Genomic DNA, 19722 nt, shown 5'->3' on the forward strand with positions numbered 1-19722 from the left:
ATGCCCCGCCTTTTCTGTATGTACGATCTTATTTGTAATTTATCCTTCGCTGTATTGCAAACCAATACCAAAAATGGTCACAATAAAAAAATATGAAGGAACAAGGAGGAGCTGAAATCATAAGCAAAAATGAAAGTGTTCCTCCTAATAATAATTGAAAGAATAACAACAGAGAGGACATATAGTAGGTACCAGTGATAAAGGAAGCAATAATCTCATTGCCATAAGGACTTTATTGTGATAAACTGTATTTTCTTTTAGCTCGTATGTAATATTGCAGTGAGATAAATTTAACTTGAGAAGGCATTTTCCTTTTTAATGGCAACCATTGTATAATAGAGATGGAAGAATGGTCTCAGAGCAAACCGTTTTTCAGCTAATGGTTGATATTTAAGTAAGGAGAGAACGAAGAAGGCCAAAAAGTAGGTGTGTGTGTTTGGGCCACCGTGGAGGAGCGGAGAAGCTGGAGGGGAAGAATGGATGAAACTGTGATATCTCGTATGCTGTGGAAGAGTCTCCCCGTGCAAGTGATGAAGTTGGGTAATTTATACCTGGATTGACAAAGCACTGGAGAATATTCAGTAGGATACAATCCTGTGTTGACAGGAGGGGAACTAGATTTTTCCTTTTCCCATATCTGTAATACTCTGTTTGTTGCAGGCGGTGGTGGTGGTGGGGAAATATAGGTGGAAGATTATGTAACTCATCACTGTGTGAAGATTTTTCCTTAGCCGCTGCCTAAAAGACACACTCCTGAATGTCTTCTTGGCTATTGCTGTCGACAATCTTGCGAATGCACAAGAGTTAACCAAGGTATGTATGAAATATCTGGCTCTTCAACCCGTACTTGTTCCGGAGGTCCTGTGGTATGTGATCTCCATTCTGCAAATGTGACTAATGAATTCTTATTGCATTCTCCCCTTATGACCCTAAAATTCTGTATAGGCCACTGGTGATGGATCTAAATGACTTGTCCTACTCCAGCCAACCTCTGGTGGCCTTGAGATTTCTCTGCAAGTGTCATGCTCCTGTGGCACCTTTATTTGCCCATTTCCATTGCTGTAGCCCTTATTTAGGGAGTTGATTTTGAAACATACATTCCTTTTTGCTTAGTAACGAAGACCTGTGCCTGTGCATCTTTGTACCTCTGAGCTCTCTTTAGATTCCCTTTTATTATTATTATTTTATTTTATAGAGTGGGTAGTGAGCACTTTTCCTTGCTATCACACAAAAGTGAAGAAGGACCTCTGGTATTAGCTAGTTTCAGGGGCAGCAGTGAACCAGTTGAAGGTTTTTAGCTGACTCAATAGAATATTTTGAAGTTCTCGCCTGAGGAAATAGAGTGATTCATGTCCTATTGCCTAGTTTGGTGTTCCGTGCTAATACTTCTTCCCTTGCCGAATTTCAGTGCAAATCAGAGAATTAAAATCCTCCAGTCAGGTCTGTGGAAAGCCACTTGCAAAAGGCCTTTACAGAGTTTTAGTCAAGATATTTAAACCTGCCTGCCCCTTGGCAGAGGCAAGAGAAATTTGACACACAGGCCAGAGCATTGGCAGAATGCCAGGACCTGGCAAGAGCTTAAAATGAAGCTGAGGTTAGCTTTACTTTAATACTTCATTTTACATTGGAACATCCCTTATGGGAATATATATATACTCCAGGATTGTGCTGGAAAGGTCCAAAATGCTACAGCTGACCATAGTGTTACTGTTCTGCTTTGGATCATTACTGCAGAATCCTTCTTTGATCTCTCTGGTTTTGTTTACACATTTCTAACTCATTCTCATTGGTGAATAAAATTAACACAAGGCCTGTTGTAATGCTGCTCCCACTGCTACAATGGTGTGTGTCCTGCTAATTAACAAGGAGAAATGTGTTTGTCCAGCACCTAGCGCAACGGGATCCTGGTCCATGATGGGGGCTCCTAGGCACTAAGATAACACAAGAATAAATAATAATATCCATTGGGGCAGTTATATTTCACAGACTTTTACAGGCTATTCCTTCTGTAGTAAAGAGGATCACTAATCCTTGTGCTTGTTGTACCAGCTAGTGAGAGAGCTTTCCTTGGTAGAGCTGTGACAGTGCTTGCCAGTCAGTGGCATGCTGTGACATTTTCAGTCAGGCATGCAGTTGTACATTGGCACGCGAGAGGGTGTCCTCTGTGTGGTGTGACCTTGCACATACAGTCATGCTATGCGGAGGATTCCATTTTGTTCTACAAAATGGCGTCCTCCACACAAGTTCAGGGCCAGACAGAATTGTCCTGCAGGCACAGCCAGACTGAAGCATTCAATGCATGCCTTGGAGACACCGACAGCACGCCACTGTTGCCAGTAGTTCAGAGATACCATACATCCCTAATAGTTCTTGCGGTGGGAAGCCAGACTAAAAGATGGTCCCCTATCCCACCCCAATTCCTGCCACTCAGATCCAAATGCAGTTAACTGTACCATGGTACAGGGCTGTTTTAGGGTTGAACTTTTCTTCTAGTCCTCCCTCTCTGCTCAGCAGCTGCATTGCTGCCTTCAGTGTGCAGCTCTGAGTGGAGCTTTGTTTCCTGAAAACGGATGTCTGATGTATAGCACAAGAAAGGGGTAATGGGTAATAGGGGTATAAAAAATGTTCCTTTGTCTGTGAGATCATGTTTTCTGCATCTCTTTTCTGTTATGATTCATTTGAATCCTGAGTTTTGGGGATGGGTCTTAGTTTTACTGGGGAAGATTTTCTCTTACAGAAACTCAGCTGTTTCTGTGCATTATAAAATCCAGAAATTTTTAGACTAGAGATTTACGATGCTCTCCATAGGTGCATTTAATCCCTCCCATGAAGATTTTGGGGAGTCACTTGCATGCAAGGATAAAAGACTAGGCCCCTAAGGCCTGGGCTACACTGTGTGCGGGGGTGGGGTTCAAACTAAGATATGTAGCTGAAGTTGAAGTATCTTAGTTCGACTTACCTGGCCGTCCTCATGGCGGCAAGTCGACCGTGGTGGCTCCCCCGTCGACTCCGCGTACTCCTCCTGCCGAGGTGGAGTACAGGCGTCGATTCAGGGATCAATTTATCTCACCTAGATGAGACACGATAAATCGATCCCCGTACTTAGGGTCCTTGTCTAATGAAGTTCATCTCTTCCTTTCTAGTCCTTTTAACTTTCCTGTTTTGCATATATCAGAAGCTGACTCTGATGGTTAGAAAACTGCCTTTGTTAGAGTTTATAGAGTGCAATTAAATATTGACAGAATCAACAAGCATTGCCAAATCACCAAGCGTCTTTTAAACTCTCTTTCACTTCATGGATCCAAAAATCACTAGGGTTTTCAAAAGAAAAGGAAGAAGATAAAAGTAATTCAGTTACTCGGCCTACCTAGAGAATGAGAGATTTATTGCTAAGTAAATATGATCATGCAAAATCCAAAATGGCCTGGAGATATAATTAAATTACTCAGGAGTCAGTTGACCCCCAGAGACTTCCTTTGACAATTACATTTTAAAACACATCAAGATCAGTTGTGCATACAATGTCCAAATACTGTAAGTAACCTGAAAATGACAAAAAACACCTCCCCACTTCCATTCAGGTCTGCATCTGTTCAGCCAGCACTCCCTGTATTAGATATGAAATAGGACATGGTTTATCACATGACTTGCACTTCTTCTGTAGCATTAACCAGTGGATTGTCACTGATAGCGGAAGCCCGCAGAGTCATGGTTGCTGCATTTCAATGCAGTTTAGTAAGCGGAAACCTGATTAGAAAACTGACCGGTATTATAAAGCAACTCCCTAAAAATGCAAACTCCTCAAGTATTCCCCCTTCTGCTTTGAATAGGAGTGTGCGCTGCCCATGGGCGGCAGGTATCAAAGGCAGAGAAAGGCTCAGCCTACCCAAACTGCCTCTGTGGCACCCACACTCCCTCCAGGCCCCTTCCTGCCATGGGCCCGCAGCTCTTCTTTCCCATGTGGCCGAGTCCTGGGCCAGTGGCGCCAGAACCATGGGGGTGGGGAGGGAGTGGACCATAGCCCTCCCATTTCCCCCTTCCCCTCCTCTTCCACCTGAGCCCCACCATCCCACCCCCTGGCCAGGCCAGCGTGGAGCCCTGTCGAGGAGCCTGGGCAGCTGTGGGGAGCAGCCTCCGGCCTGTGTCCCAGCCCCCCAGGCTCCCCAGCTGCCCAGGGCAGGAGGAGGGTCCGCGACCCTATGCTGGCTCCCCACAGCTGCCCGTGTGGCTCTCCCTGACCCAGCTCCAGCTGGAAGGGGGGCCTTTGAGCCACAGCCTGGCTATGGCAAGAGTGGTGCGGGCAACTGTGAGGAGGCACAGCATCACGGACCCTCTACTTGCCCCAGGTGGGCAGGGACGCAAGCTAGGGGCTGCTTGGGCACCCCACACTGTGCTCAGGTAGTGGGTCGGCCATGGCTCCCCACAGCTGCCAGCCCGGCTCTTATCATGGCTGGGCTGCAGCTCCGAGCCCCCCCGCTTCTCCTGGCCAGAGCCGGGTCGGGGAGAGCTGCATGGGCAGCTGTGGGGAGCCTGGGTCCCTCCACCTACCCTGGACGGGGGGCCTGGGACACGGGCAAGGGGCTGCCTTCGCCTCCACCTTGAGCAGTTATTTTTAGTAAAAGTCACTGACCGGTCCTGCACAATAAACAAAAATTCATGGAAGCCCCATGACCTGTCCCTGATTTTTACTAAAAATAACTGTGACAGGACAAGGAGGGAGACGGTCCAGCCCCTACCGCTGCTGTGGCTCTGGGGTCTGCCAGGCATCCACAGCAACTCAGAGATCTAGGGTCCCTCCACTACCGGGTCCCTCTTGGCAGCTTGGAGCTATGGGGGCTGGTGTCTGGGAGCTGTGATGGGCCCCGCCGCCTGCAACTGCTGAGAGCTCTGGGGTCCCTGCTGGCTGACAGGTTCAGCCCTTCTTGCCCCAGAGCTGATGTGGAAAATGTCACTGACTGAGGGTTCTGGTGCTCTCAGATTCTGAAAGCTGGGAATGGGTGACGGAGGATGGATCACTTGAGGATTACCTGTTCTGTTCATTCCCTCTGAAACATCTGGCATTGACCACTGTCAGAAGACAAGATACTGGCAGATGGACTTTTGATCTGACCCAGTATGGATGTTCTTATGACCTTCGTGACATAATCTTAGCCTTAATGATGATAATCCTGAGCATTCATATCAAAGTTTTCATCCATTGATCAGATGCATGTTCCAGTGTAGGGATCATGGACTAGATCTCAGCTTCAGGGAAGGAATGATGATCAAGTGGTTAGAGCACAGGACTGGGAGACAGGAATGCTGGGTTCTGTTCAGACCCCCTAGGTGTCCCCAAGCAAATCACTTATAACCTTCCTATCTGCTTTCCTTTCTGTAAAATGAGGATACTGACAGAGAGGTATGACCCAGGCTGGCAGCTGCTGCTGTTGTTAGTTGTAGTAACATTGGATTTGTATTGGGGTAGCAACTATGAGCCCCAGTCATGCACGAGGACCTACTATGAGACACACTGTAAAAACACTGTCTCTGCCTCAAAGAGAGCTTACAATTTAAGTGTAAGACAGAAGTTTAATTAATATGTGTATAGTGCTTTGAGAACCCTGGATAGAGGGTGCTACAGAACTATTATTGTCTTTATTTTAGTATGAAACACTTGTCGGCTAAACACTAGTTGTTCTAAGTTACGTATTGCTAAATTTGTAAATACAATAGGAGTTTTCTTGAGTTACAGAGTCTATCGAAATGTAGTGCTGCAGTTGAGAGTGGCTTAGAAGCAGGAAATGTAATTTTCTGCTTTCTGAGTTTTATGTTCAGTGAATGGGTTATTAAAAAAAAGCCAATGACAATATTTAAACCTTTGTGATCGTATTAAAGCTGGCTAGAACTTGGGAGAAGAGACAATCGAAGAACCCCAGCCCATAAAAGCAAAACAGTCAAGCCTTTGTCAAATTACAGCACTTTCAGATTTTATACCCCAAAGGGTTCATATTCTGCAGAATAAAAAAATATACATTTGACTTACAGTAAGAGTCTCAAGTCATTGATAAATGTACTGGAAGTTGGCAGCTGAGAAACATTGACTTTGTATAGTTGTTTAATGGAGCATTTTCATCTTGGTCTGGCTTGGATTCCTTCTTTAACTGCAATGAGGATTTGCTCATTATAGATGTACTAATATCTGGAGAGAAAAAAGCAAGCTTGAAAGCCTAATGGCAGAGGGTTTTTTCCATGTCTATAATTCACTGTCATTTTTGTCTCTTGAAAAGAGGAAAGAAAAGGAAACCAATTTCAAAGTGAGTTACATCTGATCAAATACTATTAAATTCAGACCAGTTACTTTTTCTTGCCTATTCCAGGGTGGAGAAATCCATGTGTAGGCTATGCACTAGTTAATATCTCACAAAGCTAATCTTCAACAGCAGGAAGTGATCAAATAGCATCCTACAGAGTGCTATCGTGTGGTCTATAACTGCCTTCATCTTTGAAGAGTGATTATACTCAGAGTAGTGATGTTAAAAGTGGCATTATAGGGTTCCATGTTTATCTTCCCATAATTTCCCTGACAAATTTGACTAGTTTGAAAGTTAGAAGGGCTGGCCCTGGGATCTGAGCCCAGCTAGGTTCCTTGGCTCACCATCAGACATAAATATTCAGCAGTCAGAACGAAACAACGGTGTTGATGATGCACTAGTTGAACACAGTAGCTCACGCTTCTGCACCTGTATGGGTCCTGCAATGCTAACAAGAGTGGCAAATATAGAAAACAGTTACGGGGTTTTTTGGAAGAGTCAACTGGTACGTTTCTCAAGACACACATGGAGCAGACCTGCAGTAGAGGTCTGCTTGAGCCTAGTTTTAAAGCCTGACCTGACCCAACCAGAGCCTGAGTGCGTCAAGTTGTTTTCAGACCTGACCCAAACCCAACACTTTCCCCTGAACCTGTCAGCACTGCCGCCGACTTATCCTTGGGGCTTGACCTGGTGGGGGTGTCCCACTCCTGACGCCCCATGACTGCATTCCCTCTGCCTCCTGTCCATGGGCTTGGCACAGTGACTGGGAGAACCTCACAGTACCTCAGACTCCGCAGCACACAAAGCGCAGCAAGGTGGTGGTGGCTGGCAAGAGTAGGGCATGCAGCTGCCCCTTCACAAACCCCCAAGCAGGAGGAGGTGATCGGAGACTACTTGACCCAAGCCCGAACAGATCGGGTCATTTAACCCAAGCCTGGTATTTGGGGCCCGTCGAGTTCAGGTCAGGTTGCAATCTTCTGCTGAGTAAGAAGGAATTATCTTCTTTATCTTCATAAATGATCTGGAGGATGGTGTGGATTGCACTCTCAGCAAATTTGCGGATGATACTAAACTGGGAGGAGTGGTAGATACGCTGGAGGGCAGGGATAGGATACAGAGGGACCTAGACAAATTGGAGGATTGGGCCAAAAGAAATCTGATGAGGTTCAATAAGAATAAGTGCAGGGTCCTGCATTTAGGACGGAAGAACCCAATGCACAGCTACAGACTAGGGGCCGAATGGCTAGGCAGCAGTTCTGCGGAAAAGGACCTAGGAGTGACAGTGGACGAGAAGCTGGATATGAGTCAGCAGTGTGCCCTTGTTGCCAAGAAGGCCAATGGCATTTTGGGATGTATAAGTAGGGGTATAGCGAGCAGATCGAGGGACGTGATCGTCCCCCTCTATTCGACATTGGTGAGGCCTCATCTGGAGTACTGTGTCCAGTTTTGTGCTCCACACTACAAGAAGGATGTGGATAAATTGGAGAGAGTCCAGCGAAGGGCAACAAAAATGATTAGGGGTCTGGAACACATGACTTATGAGGAGAGGCTGAGGGAACTGGGATTGTTTAGTCTGCAGAAGAGAAGAATGAGGGGGGATTTGATAGCTGCTTTCAACTACCTGAGAGGTAGTTCCAGAGAGGATGGTTCTAGACTATTCTCAGTGGTAGAAGAGGACAGGACAAGGAGTAATGGTCTCAAGTTGCAGTGGGGGAGGTTTAGGTTGGATATTAGGAAAAACTTTTTCACTAGGAGGGTGGTGAAACCCTGGAATGCGTTACCTAGGGAGGTGGTAGAATCTCCTTCCTTAGAGGTTTTTAAGGTCAGGCTTGACAAAGCCCTGGCTGGGATGATTTAGTTGGGGATTGGTCCTGCTTTGAGCAGGGGGTTGGACTAGATGACCTCCTGAGGTCCCTTCCAACCCTGATATTCTATGATTCTATCTTTACATGAGCATCTTTCTGGCCATAACCATAATTTAATACAGCTTCCGATTTCAGGTCTGCTAGGGTAAATCTGAAGTAACTCAGTTGAAATCAATGGAGTTACACCCATGTAAAATTGGTATGAATAAGTTCAGTTTCAGGTCCTCTGGTACATTATTTGTTTTAAGAAAAAATATTTTCAGTCTAATCAATGGAACGTGGCCTTATTTTACACCCAAAATGTCATGCTCTTATATATTCTCTTTCCACATTGTGGCACGTGTTGCCTGATTATGATGAGAAGAGGTATAAGAAGATGCCCTCAGAGACTGGAGATTCCAGCCAGCATGCAGTGCTCCCTCTTGGCTGAGTAGAAGGAACCTAAGCAGAAGGAACCACACAGAAACTTGCAGTGTAGGATTTCTAGTCTTGACAGACTTTGCCACTATATTGAAGATGAGGGCAGCTGCCATCAGTTCCATTTTATGCAGAGTAGTTGAAGCCTTCAGACTCCTCATAACTTGCTAATATGGCAATAGACAGGTAAAGCCCATGGGCCCTACTCAGGAAAATATGCTGCAACAAATCATGCAGGTTTAACAAAAACCGAATGCAGTGTTTCAGAGTGTTTAACTGTTACTTTGTTAAAAGTGGCTGTGACAGTTGTGTGTCACTTGTGGCCATTTATGAGTTCAATTGATTTTCATCCTAGGTCTTTAACTGAATGATGAATGATGTAACCCTGGATTTGTCTTGATTTCGGAAACAGGATGAAGAGGAGATGGAAGAGGCTACCAATCAAAAGCTTGCGCTCCAGAAGGCCAAGGAGGTAGCAGAAGTCAGTCCCATGTCCGCAGCTAATATTTCCATAGCAGCGTAAGTGTAATTTTTTATTATTTGGGAACTTTTATCACTTTGTTTTTATTCTTCAGACTGAGTATATATCTGTTCCATTGGGCACATGAACTCCGATGTACAATATGGAGGACTAACAAGGGCTGTAGGTTGATTTGAATACTTCAGGGTCGATCACTTAGTTGTGTGTTTTATTTGGTATCTTTGCATTTAGTTGGTTTTTCTTTGAAATGTCATTGTCTCCACTTCACTGGAAAAGAAATGCATTTTAGAGAATTTTTAAGTTGTCCTAGGAAAGACTTCACCAGGTGAACTGTTATCATTTCACTTCAGACTTTTTTGTTCTGAAAGACGGGTGTATATGACGTATAAAATATAGTTTAACTACAATAATCTGTGCTTTGATAATTGAATTGTAAAGACCGCCTCCTGAATTTCAGACACAAAAGTGGCTTTGCATGCCCTTTGCTCTAAAATAAAAGCCATTTGAGAGTGCAAAATGGGACACTGAACACGTGAACAGACACTCCTGTATACCTGGTTCACATTCAGAAGTATCATCTTGCACATGCAAATGTAGGCTTTTGTGCATGGAAGTGGGGGTGCTTGTGTGATCTCACTTTGGAAGAATGCTTAGAAAATATTACTCTTGGGGCCAGCTTTTCAAGTATATGAATCTAAACTTCCCTTTGCAGAACATGCATAGGCAAGTGGAAATAAGCAATTTTCAGACGTGTGCTGAGGTCTTTGAGGTCAGTGGGAGTTTTGCCTGCATAGGATAAGGACTGAATTTGGCACACACAATTGCTTCTTTGCACATATAATACACATTTTGCTTGTGCTTCTTAGGGAGCCTGTGTTTGAAAATGAAGACGTTTTGAAATGTAGTGATTGACACACACAATTATTCTGGAAGTTTATGCAACTTCATGGGGAAGTTTGAGTATCTTTGTGTCAAAAAGAGTGCCCTGCTGTTTGCTGGGAGCTGCAAGTATTTCTCGACAGCCTCCAGTCCTCAGAAAGGGGCAGCTGGAAATTACTCCAAGGATCAGGGAAGCCTAAACTTATTTGGAATAATTTCCTGTCCAGTTGTATTCCAAAATATCTGTAGTCCAGAGAGAACCCTATTTAACTGAACAATTTTCTAATATATTTTCCCCAATGTAAATCCATCTCATAAGGCCTTCATTAGTGTGTATTCAATCTAGAATCATGTTATTTCAGCAACAATGGCACATATGAAAGTTGTTCACTAAATCTGAAAAAAAGAAAAGAATATTCTTAATCTGTTTATCTTTTTTTTTGCAATTTATATTTGTAGAATACGTATATGGTTAGCATCATAGATCGTTCTCTTCTTATAATGATTTGCCAGCCTCAAAAAGAATTCACAAAAGAAAAGTTTCTCTTTTTCTTTGATGTACTTCTGTGTACTGTAATTTTAAAATATAAGATGGCATTGTTTATTCTATTATTATTATAAAGTGATTGTATATGTGAAGATTACTTAGAACCCCAAACTCCCATCAACTTTAATGGGCCCAGGATTTCACCCCAGATTCTTAGTTACTGACAATAGTTTTAGTCCCTGATTTTTCATCAGGCTTTGATCTGGTTTTTGATCTCACACGTTCAGTTTTGTGACTACAGTTACATGTGAGTGCAACATTGCAAGTTACTATTTGTTGTGTCTACAGTTATATCTGCTGAGACATCTATGTGCCTTTTTCATAGGTACATTCCGATGGTTAGGCCTATAAAATGAATGCAGTTGCAGGTGCAATTAATTGTTTCCACATTTAACTGCAGTAGCAAAATTGTGTTTGCAATACTAGAGGCCACATTTGGAAATGTAGAACTTATTCTCTCAACAGTGTGTCTCTAGACAAGTTGTATCTGCTGTATAGAAGCATGATATACTTACACAGGCTACTGTGATTTAGTTGCATGTGTGAGTGTGTGATACTAGGTTGGGAGAAAGACTGAAGAATCAGTAGATGGGTGTTTGAATGAATAAACACATAGAAGAACAGATTACTGGTTAGAAGGTAAGTAGATGTGTGGGTGGATTGTTGGTTGGTGACAGGTGGTTTAAGAGGTGGATGGAACAGAGGATCTGAGTGATCTATCCGCACTGAACTTTTTTCTTTGAAATTTGTGTTTATAATTTTATTAGGTCTTTGTTTTTAAAAGAGGCTTTATTTGAATTTTTCTCTTTTAAATTTACTTTTCAAAAAGCATATTTTAAAATGAATTTCTATCATAACTGATTACCTGAATATAAACCAATATTATGAAAATGTACGTCAGAAGTCCCTCTGCCTGTCAACTAAAATAACTCTCTCTTTCTTTCAGTGTTCTGTAGAGATAGTGCTGTGGTTCAAGTGTTTTCTTAGTAATGTTGTTCATGTTAGCAGAATGGCTCTCAATTAATATTGTGGTTTGACTCTTAATATGATTTGTTATTAATTTGGTGGACCTGTCCTTTGGGTTCCTAGAACCTACAGAGGTGGCAAAACCTTCCGGGTGCTCAGTCTGGTAAAAAGTCATTTCTATTTTCCCTCCCTGGTGTTTAAACAGTAAGATACTGTGCTTGCTGCTTTGCTTCTATTTCTTGTCAGTTTTGTAACATTTGTGCTTTCAGTGGGAGCAAATCCTGCACCCCTTCGTCTAACCCTCTTCACTCTTATTTCCTCATCTTAGCAAAGTCTGCATTTTGGAAACTCCTTATTGTGCATTTACACTACAGTGGGTGGCAGCGTACCCAAGTTTGCCATCCTCATGCATTACTGCAATGTATATATATTGTGCATTTGTTTGTATGTGGAGGTGTATATGTGTATCCATATGCCTGTGATTTTCTGTATTTGTCCTTATGCTCTGCTGTGGAAAATAACCTCATTTAATAACAGCTAAGCTCCAGGAAGAATTCAGCTTACTGAATCAGTTACCGAACTTGCTTTCTAGGCTACAAAAGTTAGTTTCTTTTCTAGTAGGTCAACCTAATTTCAGTGCATTAAGTGACATTTTAGAATTTTGCAGATGCATAGGATTCAGTGCGAGCAAGGATTATTTTGTGGTTGATAGATGGTGAAGTCCTACTACTGAACCTTGAAACTGTTTTAATAATTTATCGATCTATGCAGTCAAGTAAGGATATCATCTGTCTGATAACTGACTTAGAAGGTGCTATATTATAATTCTGCATCTATAACTGGGAGAGGCAATGAAGTCAGTTACTACAGTCGGTTTGTAGCTCCTGGTTTGTTGATCTTTAAGGATGTCAGTGATTCAACTTCTACTCCATAAAAAGGGCTAATAGGAGTGGATTGATTTAGCCATGACTTGGCTTTTTTTACCTGGTGAACTCTATCCTGAATAGACTTATTATTTTCTTTTTCAGGATTGAAGCTGATGTGGGACATTTTTCTGTTGGGATGTTTGCTTTAAAACAAGATGTTTTTTTAATCTGTGTTTGACATTTTAGTTTTAGCTTATTCTTTTCATTCTGGTTTTGTGATTTTTTTTTTTCCATTTAGCATTTTCCTTGCTTTATTATTTCTTGAGGTGAGTTTGGGTTTGTTCAGTTTACCCAGAGTCGTCCTTTGAAAACCTCGGTTTCATATAGTATTTTAATTGCTCAGCCTCGTGAACTGAGCTACTGTAATAACAGATGGGACTATACAACAAGCCATTGGTGCAGCTTCCTTGGTGGCGAAAATGGAGGAGAGAGGGGGAAACCCATCTTAGGGGAATTCCCCTTTAATTGTAGGGTTCATTAGCTGATAGAACACCTTATTGGGAGGCAGGAATCAGTGCTTTGCTTCTTGCTCTGTCACTAATTCATGATGGGAGTTGGGGCAACTCATTTAACTTTTCTGTGTCTCGGTGGGGAAAACAGGGTGGTGACTTATTAACTTCGTGGAGCGTGAGGCTTCATCAGTCAGTGTGTAAAGCACTTTGAGTCCTTCTGTGAGAGGCACCAGAGAAGTGCATTGCATCCGGACCGAGGATTAAGGCACAACCCCCCTATTTCAAAATGTAATTTTTTGTCGTTAAGTTTGCTGTTTCACAAACCTTCAGTCCCAAACACCACACCTTAGAGTTCCCCCTCCACCACTTCTTTCCCAGCCAGAGATGCACCAATGACATGTACAAAAGGGGCTGCATTAAACAAAAGGATGCACCAGCTCTGTTCGCAGTTCAGTTGGCCAGTCTGACAGACAAGTTATGACCCATAAAGGAATCTGAAGCCCCACGCAAGCACATCTACTTCACCACTGGCACTCAGAGGCGACTGAGGCAGAACTTGTGCTTAAAATAAATAACTTTTTTGTTTGTTTATTCCTGTGTTTCCAATGGTCTGCCTCAAACTCTTCTGGGGGAAAGTCTTAAAATAGCAACTGCAATCAAATTACTAAATTTATAACAACCTGCAAATTAGTTGTGCCTAAGTTGTCACACTGAGTGATTTTTTTTTCAAGGTGGTAATGGTTTTGAGTTGTAGCTGGCCTCCAAGAGTCTAAGCGTCCCTTGCTGTACAGCAGGTCTCCAGCTGGAGATTTTGATGGAAGAGGGAATCCCCAGATATGATGGCTCTAGCCCTGTATGGCGTGATAAGGAGACAGTTTCTCCTTGTAGCGGAATATACAGGCCAAATCCCGCACTAAGAGCTGTCTGTAGGATCGACCACATAATTGACCACTTTAAATGACTCTGTGTTTTCCAATTATCAACCCACTCTGTTAGGTGTCGGGTTTTTGCTGGTCCCTTATGTAGTTGCTTAAGGCATTTTACTTGTGTGCTCAGCTAAGACCTCCTGCTCACAGGTAAACCCTACCAATTGCTTTGCTAGCTCTGACCCAAGGGTGCTGCCAACTCATCACAAATTGGTAAATAAATAAAAGATGTGATGTTAAAATACCAAAGACAGTACATGAAAGAGCAGGTACAATAGCACACTTCCATCTTTCACTAGCACTTCTTAGTGGTCATCTGTCCCTTTTGTACAGGTTTGGGGATGAAGGTCTGGGCGGGTTGTTCTATTTCCTCTTGTCTCTGGAACTCTGTGGTCTGTTCTACAGTCATTGTTGGGCATGGCTCTTGGTAACCAATAGAACCCTGCAAGAAATATGCCTGAATCACTAGCAACTAAAAAGTTCGGTGTATGATGACGTATAGACTAGAAGAGGCATTCTTTTTATCTTGCCGGCTTGTCATTTCTTCCCTCTTCCTGCTCCCTGAATGTGCTGGTGTGTGGGGTACTGTGACTCTTCCAGTTAGTTTGCTTTTTTACCCTTTTTGTCATGTAACTGTGAATCAGCAAACAGCTGCCCAGAAAGACTCTCTCTCTCTCTCTCTCTTGCTCTCGCTCTCTCATGGTAAGTAGCAGCAAGCAAAGCTCAAACACCTCCTCCACTTCGCTTTGAAAAAGGAGGCTGTCTTTTCCCTACAAGTCTACATAGTGTGATTTCAGTATGAATTTAGCCGATGGATATTGCAGAACAGGGATTCCAGCAATGAAGACAGAGAAATGGACCTCTGGGAGCCCTTTTGCAGGACTTGCAGAGTCATGTTGGGCCAAGTACAGGGATGTTTGGCAGCATCATTGTGGGGCCTTCATCCTGCACTGGACCAAATGAGGCAATGAGGAATATGATGATAAGCATAAGTGTTTTGCCAAGGGATTTTGAGATGTGCTTTAAGCAATAAAATGCTTCAGGTTGCCCCTATGCCTCCACAAACACCTTTGCCAGTGCTGGTTCTCCTTTCCCGGAATCTCTGACGAGTGAAGCCAAAACTGGTATGTTCTCTGCTATCATAAGTTTTCTGCCTAGTTTGCTCAGGCCATTCTACCCAGGCTTTAAACATTTATGCAATTGTAGAATTTTTGCTGGGGGCTTCATTCAACATCCTGTGGATGCAGCGTCCAGCCAAATCAAGAAATAAAGGAGTACCAGCTTTGGTAACCCCATAACAATAATTTCCCTTTAAAAATGCTGAGTGCAAGTACTGAAGGGTCAAAAATCCTCCTGTTTGTTTCAGTGCAGTATAAAATATACTAATAATGAAGTTACGGCAAAATAACCGTATGATTGCTCCCCAAGACCATTTATTCCAAGCAAAGCCAAGTAAGTGTCTTTAATGATTGCTCCCCCACACAAGCTATCCAAGCCCCTGTAAGGTAGTGTCATATATACATACACTTCACCTTGGTCTACTTTTAATTTTATAATACATTGTTACTTAATATCCTGTGGGTTTGTAATGTATATATTTAAAATTTCACCAGTTCATCCTGCTTTCTCCCCTCCAACCGCATCTCCTTCTTAGGTGCACTTTCCTATCATCTGGGCTTTCTGGCTTTATAGCACCAGTTGTTAGCTAAATAAAACCCACAAAAATCCAATGGAAATAAATCAGTGTTTAAACTGAAAGTGGTAAATTCAGAAAGAGGACGGGTTATATTTTCCACCTCCTGGGAGGGGTCCATAGACAATGTAATGTTGCAAAAAACAAATATATAGAATTATTTTTAAAATTAGAACTAAGTCTCCCTTTAAGTGCTGGAACAGGCAGAAACTGCCCCCTAATCTGTCAAATCCATCTGCTACTGCATTTCAAGGTCCCCCCCCCCCCCCCCCCGTTTAGGCAGTCACGTGTGTTAAATGGAGGCAAATCTACCAAATAAAATGTGAACAAATGCCTCTTTACTTCCATGTTTGACACACAGACATGCTTCCTGTTGCCCGTGCGGATGGTATATCCTCAGGGCTAGGCCCTTTTTCCCCTACCCCATGGATGCTACGATAACCTGAGTTGGAATTGGTGGCCTTGTGTCCTTCTCTTAGTTCAAAATGAATCATTGCAGTACATGCTGTAAATGCAAACTCCACCTGTTTCTACAAAGACCTCTGCTCTGGGACTCTGACGGTAGCTTGTGCAGAGGACTCTGGCTATGTGAGTACAGCATATTGCAGCATAAAGTCTTGCTATCATTTTGTGTCTTTTGGTTCACCTTTTTATATTTTCTTTTGGCTCCGGTTTGATTTTCCAGTTGTTTTCCTTTTAACTAGAAGACGATGTCTCTGTGGCTTCCACACTTTCTGAAGCTTGCCCGGGCTCCTTCCAAGATGCACGCTGCAGCCTGCATTCGATAGGACACAGCCTGTATGAGTCTCCTCCCGATGTCTTTTATAGTTTCTCTTCTCTTCTTTATTTTCTCACCTTTTTTTGTTTTTTGTTTTTTGTTTTTTGCATGTGCAGTTTTGTAAAGCAAACTCGAGGTACTGTATCTCGCAGCTCGTCAGTCTCCAGCGTAAATTCACCGTGAGTTGCTCTCTGTTACAATATTCAGTAAATGGATTTATGATATATATCTATATATTTATAAACCTCCCTGCTTCCCACCCTCCCGATGCCTTCCCACTTCCCTTGTTTTTTCCAAAAGTCATTCACATCATTGTGGAAAACCTCCAGGCCAACATACGGTGGAAGGACTGGAAGGTGTACAGCAGTGCCATATAATGTTTGTGATTTGAGCGTGAGCAACTCTGTAGTGTTTTGTACATTGGGTGTGAAGTCCTCCACTTCTTTCCTTTTTTTTTTCTTTTCCCTTTTCTTCTTTCTGCCCTTCTCTTTGTCCTTTCCTTACTTAGTAGTTTTCCTTTCCTTTCCCTCTTACTTTCTTCCTTGCCCTCTTCCCTTGTTTTGTGGCCTGTCTTGTTCTCACTTTTATTGTTTTCCTCTGTGTTATTTATACACTGGGCTAATGATTCTGATGTTCCACCAGTGTTTGCACTTTTGGTTCAGGAGGAGAATGGGGCCCTACCATGAGCGTGCTCTTTAAAATGAAAGCTAGAATGGGAGAGTTTCAAAGGGGTCCAGCTTCTGGAAACAGGACTCAAATGGGACAATGTTTGAAAACTCTGCATAAATAACCCTTGGAAATTTGTTATAACGAGCAGACACGCTCCCCCACTCCCTCCTGGAGTTTGAGTTTAAAGTTCCAATGTATCCTAGAATTTCTCAAACATGGTGGTAGACCCTTCAGCCATTCCACCCACTTCCCATTAAAAATCCCCCCTCTCCAGGACTCATTGTGAATCATGAGTAGGCTTCAAAGGTACACGTGGCAGGTTTGTAGAAAATACCTTTGATCCCTTCCACGTCATCAACTCATTGAGTGTCTCTGGCTTATACTTTTATCATTTTGTGTTACTTTTCTACGGTGTAATGCTCTTGGGCAGACAAGTAAGTGCAGCTCAGACACGAAGAGCCAGATCCTCAGGTGCGTCATAGTAGGGCTCAGTGTGCCTGAGCAGTTGGGAAACAGAAGGCTTTCCACCACCTTTCTGCCCCTTCCTCCCACTCCCTGATTCCAAATGGCATCTCAGGTCCGGTTTGGCCCCAGGACAACTTAGAGATGTTTGGACTGGTTTCTCCAATCTCTGTTCACTTTGTGCCATGCTGGAAAATTCCCCCTTTGTAGGGGGAATCACTGTCTGTGCAAAGTTGGTGGAGAGGACTGTGATGCCTCCTTCACCAGTTGTGGTGTCTGTCTGTTGCTTAGTACACTGGAAGCCTCTTGCAGTATAAGGGGAGGCAGGTGGAAGGGAGAAGAAGGCGGAGGTTTGTCAGGGAAGGGGATGTGGCGAATTGAGTCTATGCCTGATTCTCTGCTGGTGTGGGACTTTACTCCAGCAGTGTAACTTAAAACTGCACCAGAGCAGTGTAAAGCAGCTTTCGTGTAAATGTGAACCAGGCCCGTTATCTCTGAATTTGACCCATATTGCCCATCTTGTGGAGACAGAGGCAGGCTGCACTTTTAGCAAACTGAATCTGAATGACAAAGACACAAATCACGGGAGCATCATTGACCCTAAAGCCACTTTACACCTGTTCAGTCACGTAGTGGAGCCTTAAAGCAGGTGCAGATATAGTTTATATCCACATCAAGGCCCCTTCACACTACCAGAGCAATACATGTGAATCAGGCCCGTTGTGTGTAAGGCAGATCTAGGATTCTGAAAGTTTAGCTAAGTCTGCATTTCTTTCTCTATACGGATCGGCAGTGCTTTTCCCCAGCAAAATACTTGTTTGGGTAAACAATTCACTGGATCCCATAGGCAGCTATCACTAGTTATATGTCACATGTAGGATTTCCAGTATCCAGTTTGCACCGATACAATCCCCTCTGTAACGAAACGTGAAGGACCCTGATTCTTAGTTACACTAAGGCCTACATGCAGTTTTTACACCAATATAACTGTTTCGGCTAGAGGTGTTTTTTCTATGTAAACAGTTAAATCGGTACTAGGCAGTACTGCCTCCTCCACCCCCGCGCAGTGTGGATGCAGTTATACCAGTATAAAGGTGCCTTGTAGCTAATTCTCCTTCACTGTGGAAATACTTATACTGGTATAAGATACCTTTATATCAGGATAATTGCATGTACTCTATGGGGATTCAAACATTTTAGCTACACTGGTACAAAGGGGAATAATTTTTAGACAGGGCCTAAGGCCATGCCCTAGTCATGTAAAGCACAAATAAAACTTACTTCCACTTTAACACTGCTTTGCATTGTGAGCGCAATGGAAAGTGGCTTTAATATAACTAAGAATTAGGCCCTGAGAATTCATGGCTACTGATTGGAAACATAAAAAATTTCCACTGGGATTTAGATATTTTTTCAGTATTCAGTGTTTAATTTTGTCCTACGGGAATTTGTTCAATTGAAAATTGTAAGTGGCAAGAAAATCAGGGCAAAAATATTTCAGGTGGCTTCTTAACAAAAAGATATTAAGGTGAGTCACCTTCTGATATAATTTTCAAACCTTCGTGTTGTAATGAATTTATGGTACAAACACTGCAACCAATAAAAATCCATGTTTGGTTCACTTGGGAAGGAAAAACAATTAAACATAGACAAACAATTATTTTTTCTTCTAAAAAGTGAGTTATCATTGGCATAAAATGCATGCTGAAAACTGGCAACTAGCTGCTTTGTAAAGTGTTAACACACAGCTAAGTGCACAGTTCAACTTCAGGTATAATTCAAAGACAAAGTGCCTTCAATCACCCAAGTCACAGGTATCTAGGACATATGATCAATGTTATACATATTCTATTTACCTTAAGATGGGCAACTGAGTCCCAACCTATGCAGTTACTCACTCGGTTGGGATTCTCTTTTTATTAGAGTTATTTGTTTGTAATAGCACCCATGATGCATCAGTCTCATTCCAGACATAAAAGACAGGGTGATCTCAAGACATGTTGTAGATTATCAAACAAAGAAAGGGCCAACATTTTTTCAATCTGGGTTCCTATAAGATTAGAATCATAGAATATCAGGGTTGGAAGGGACCTCAGGAGGTCATCTAGTCCAACCCCCTGCTCAAAGCAGGACCATCCCCAACTAAATCATCCCAGCCAGGGCTTTGTCAAGCCTGACCTTAAAAACTTCAAAGGAAGGAGATTCCACCACCTCTCTGGGTAATGCATTCCAGTGCTTCACCACCCTTCTAGTGAAAAAGTTTTTCCTAATATCCAACCTAAACCTCCCCCACTGCAACTTGAGACCATTACTCCTCGTTCTGTCATCTGCTACCACTGAGATTAGACGTGTAGCTCCATATTTAGGCACC

At 42.9% G+C, this 19722-nt stretch overlaps 1 protein-coding gene across 1 annotated transcript in view; it reads left to right on the top strand.

Annotated features, from left to right (window-relative positions):
- CACNA1B (calcium voltage-gated channel subunit alpha1 B) overlaps nt 1-19722 on the top strand; it is a 475550-nt gene that overhangs the window by 331631 nt on the left and 124197 nt on the right. Inside the window, exons 18-20 of the mRNA XM_077835554.1 lie at nt 746-813; nt 8985-9091; nt 16337-16399. Of these exons, the coding sequence (XP_077691680.1) occupies nt 746-813; nt 8985-9091; nt 16337-16399 (238 nt within the window). The remainder of the gene's footprint in view (nt 1-745; nt 814-8984; nt 9092-16336; nt 16400-19722) is intronic.

Source organism: Eretmochelys imbricata, chromosome 16 (genome assembly GCF_965152235.1).
Source record: "Eretmochelys imbricata isolate rEreImb1 chromosome 16, rEreImb1.hap1, whole genome shotgun sequence".
Lineage (NCBI taxonomy): Eukaryota > Metazoa > Chordata > Testudines > Cheloniidae > Eretmochelys > Eretmochelys imbricata.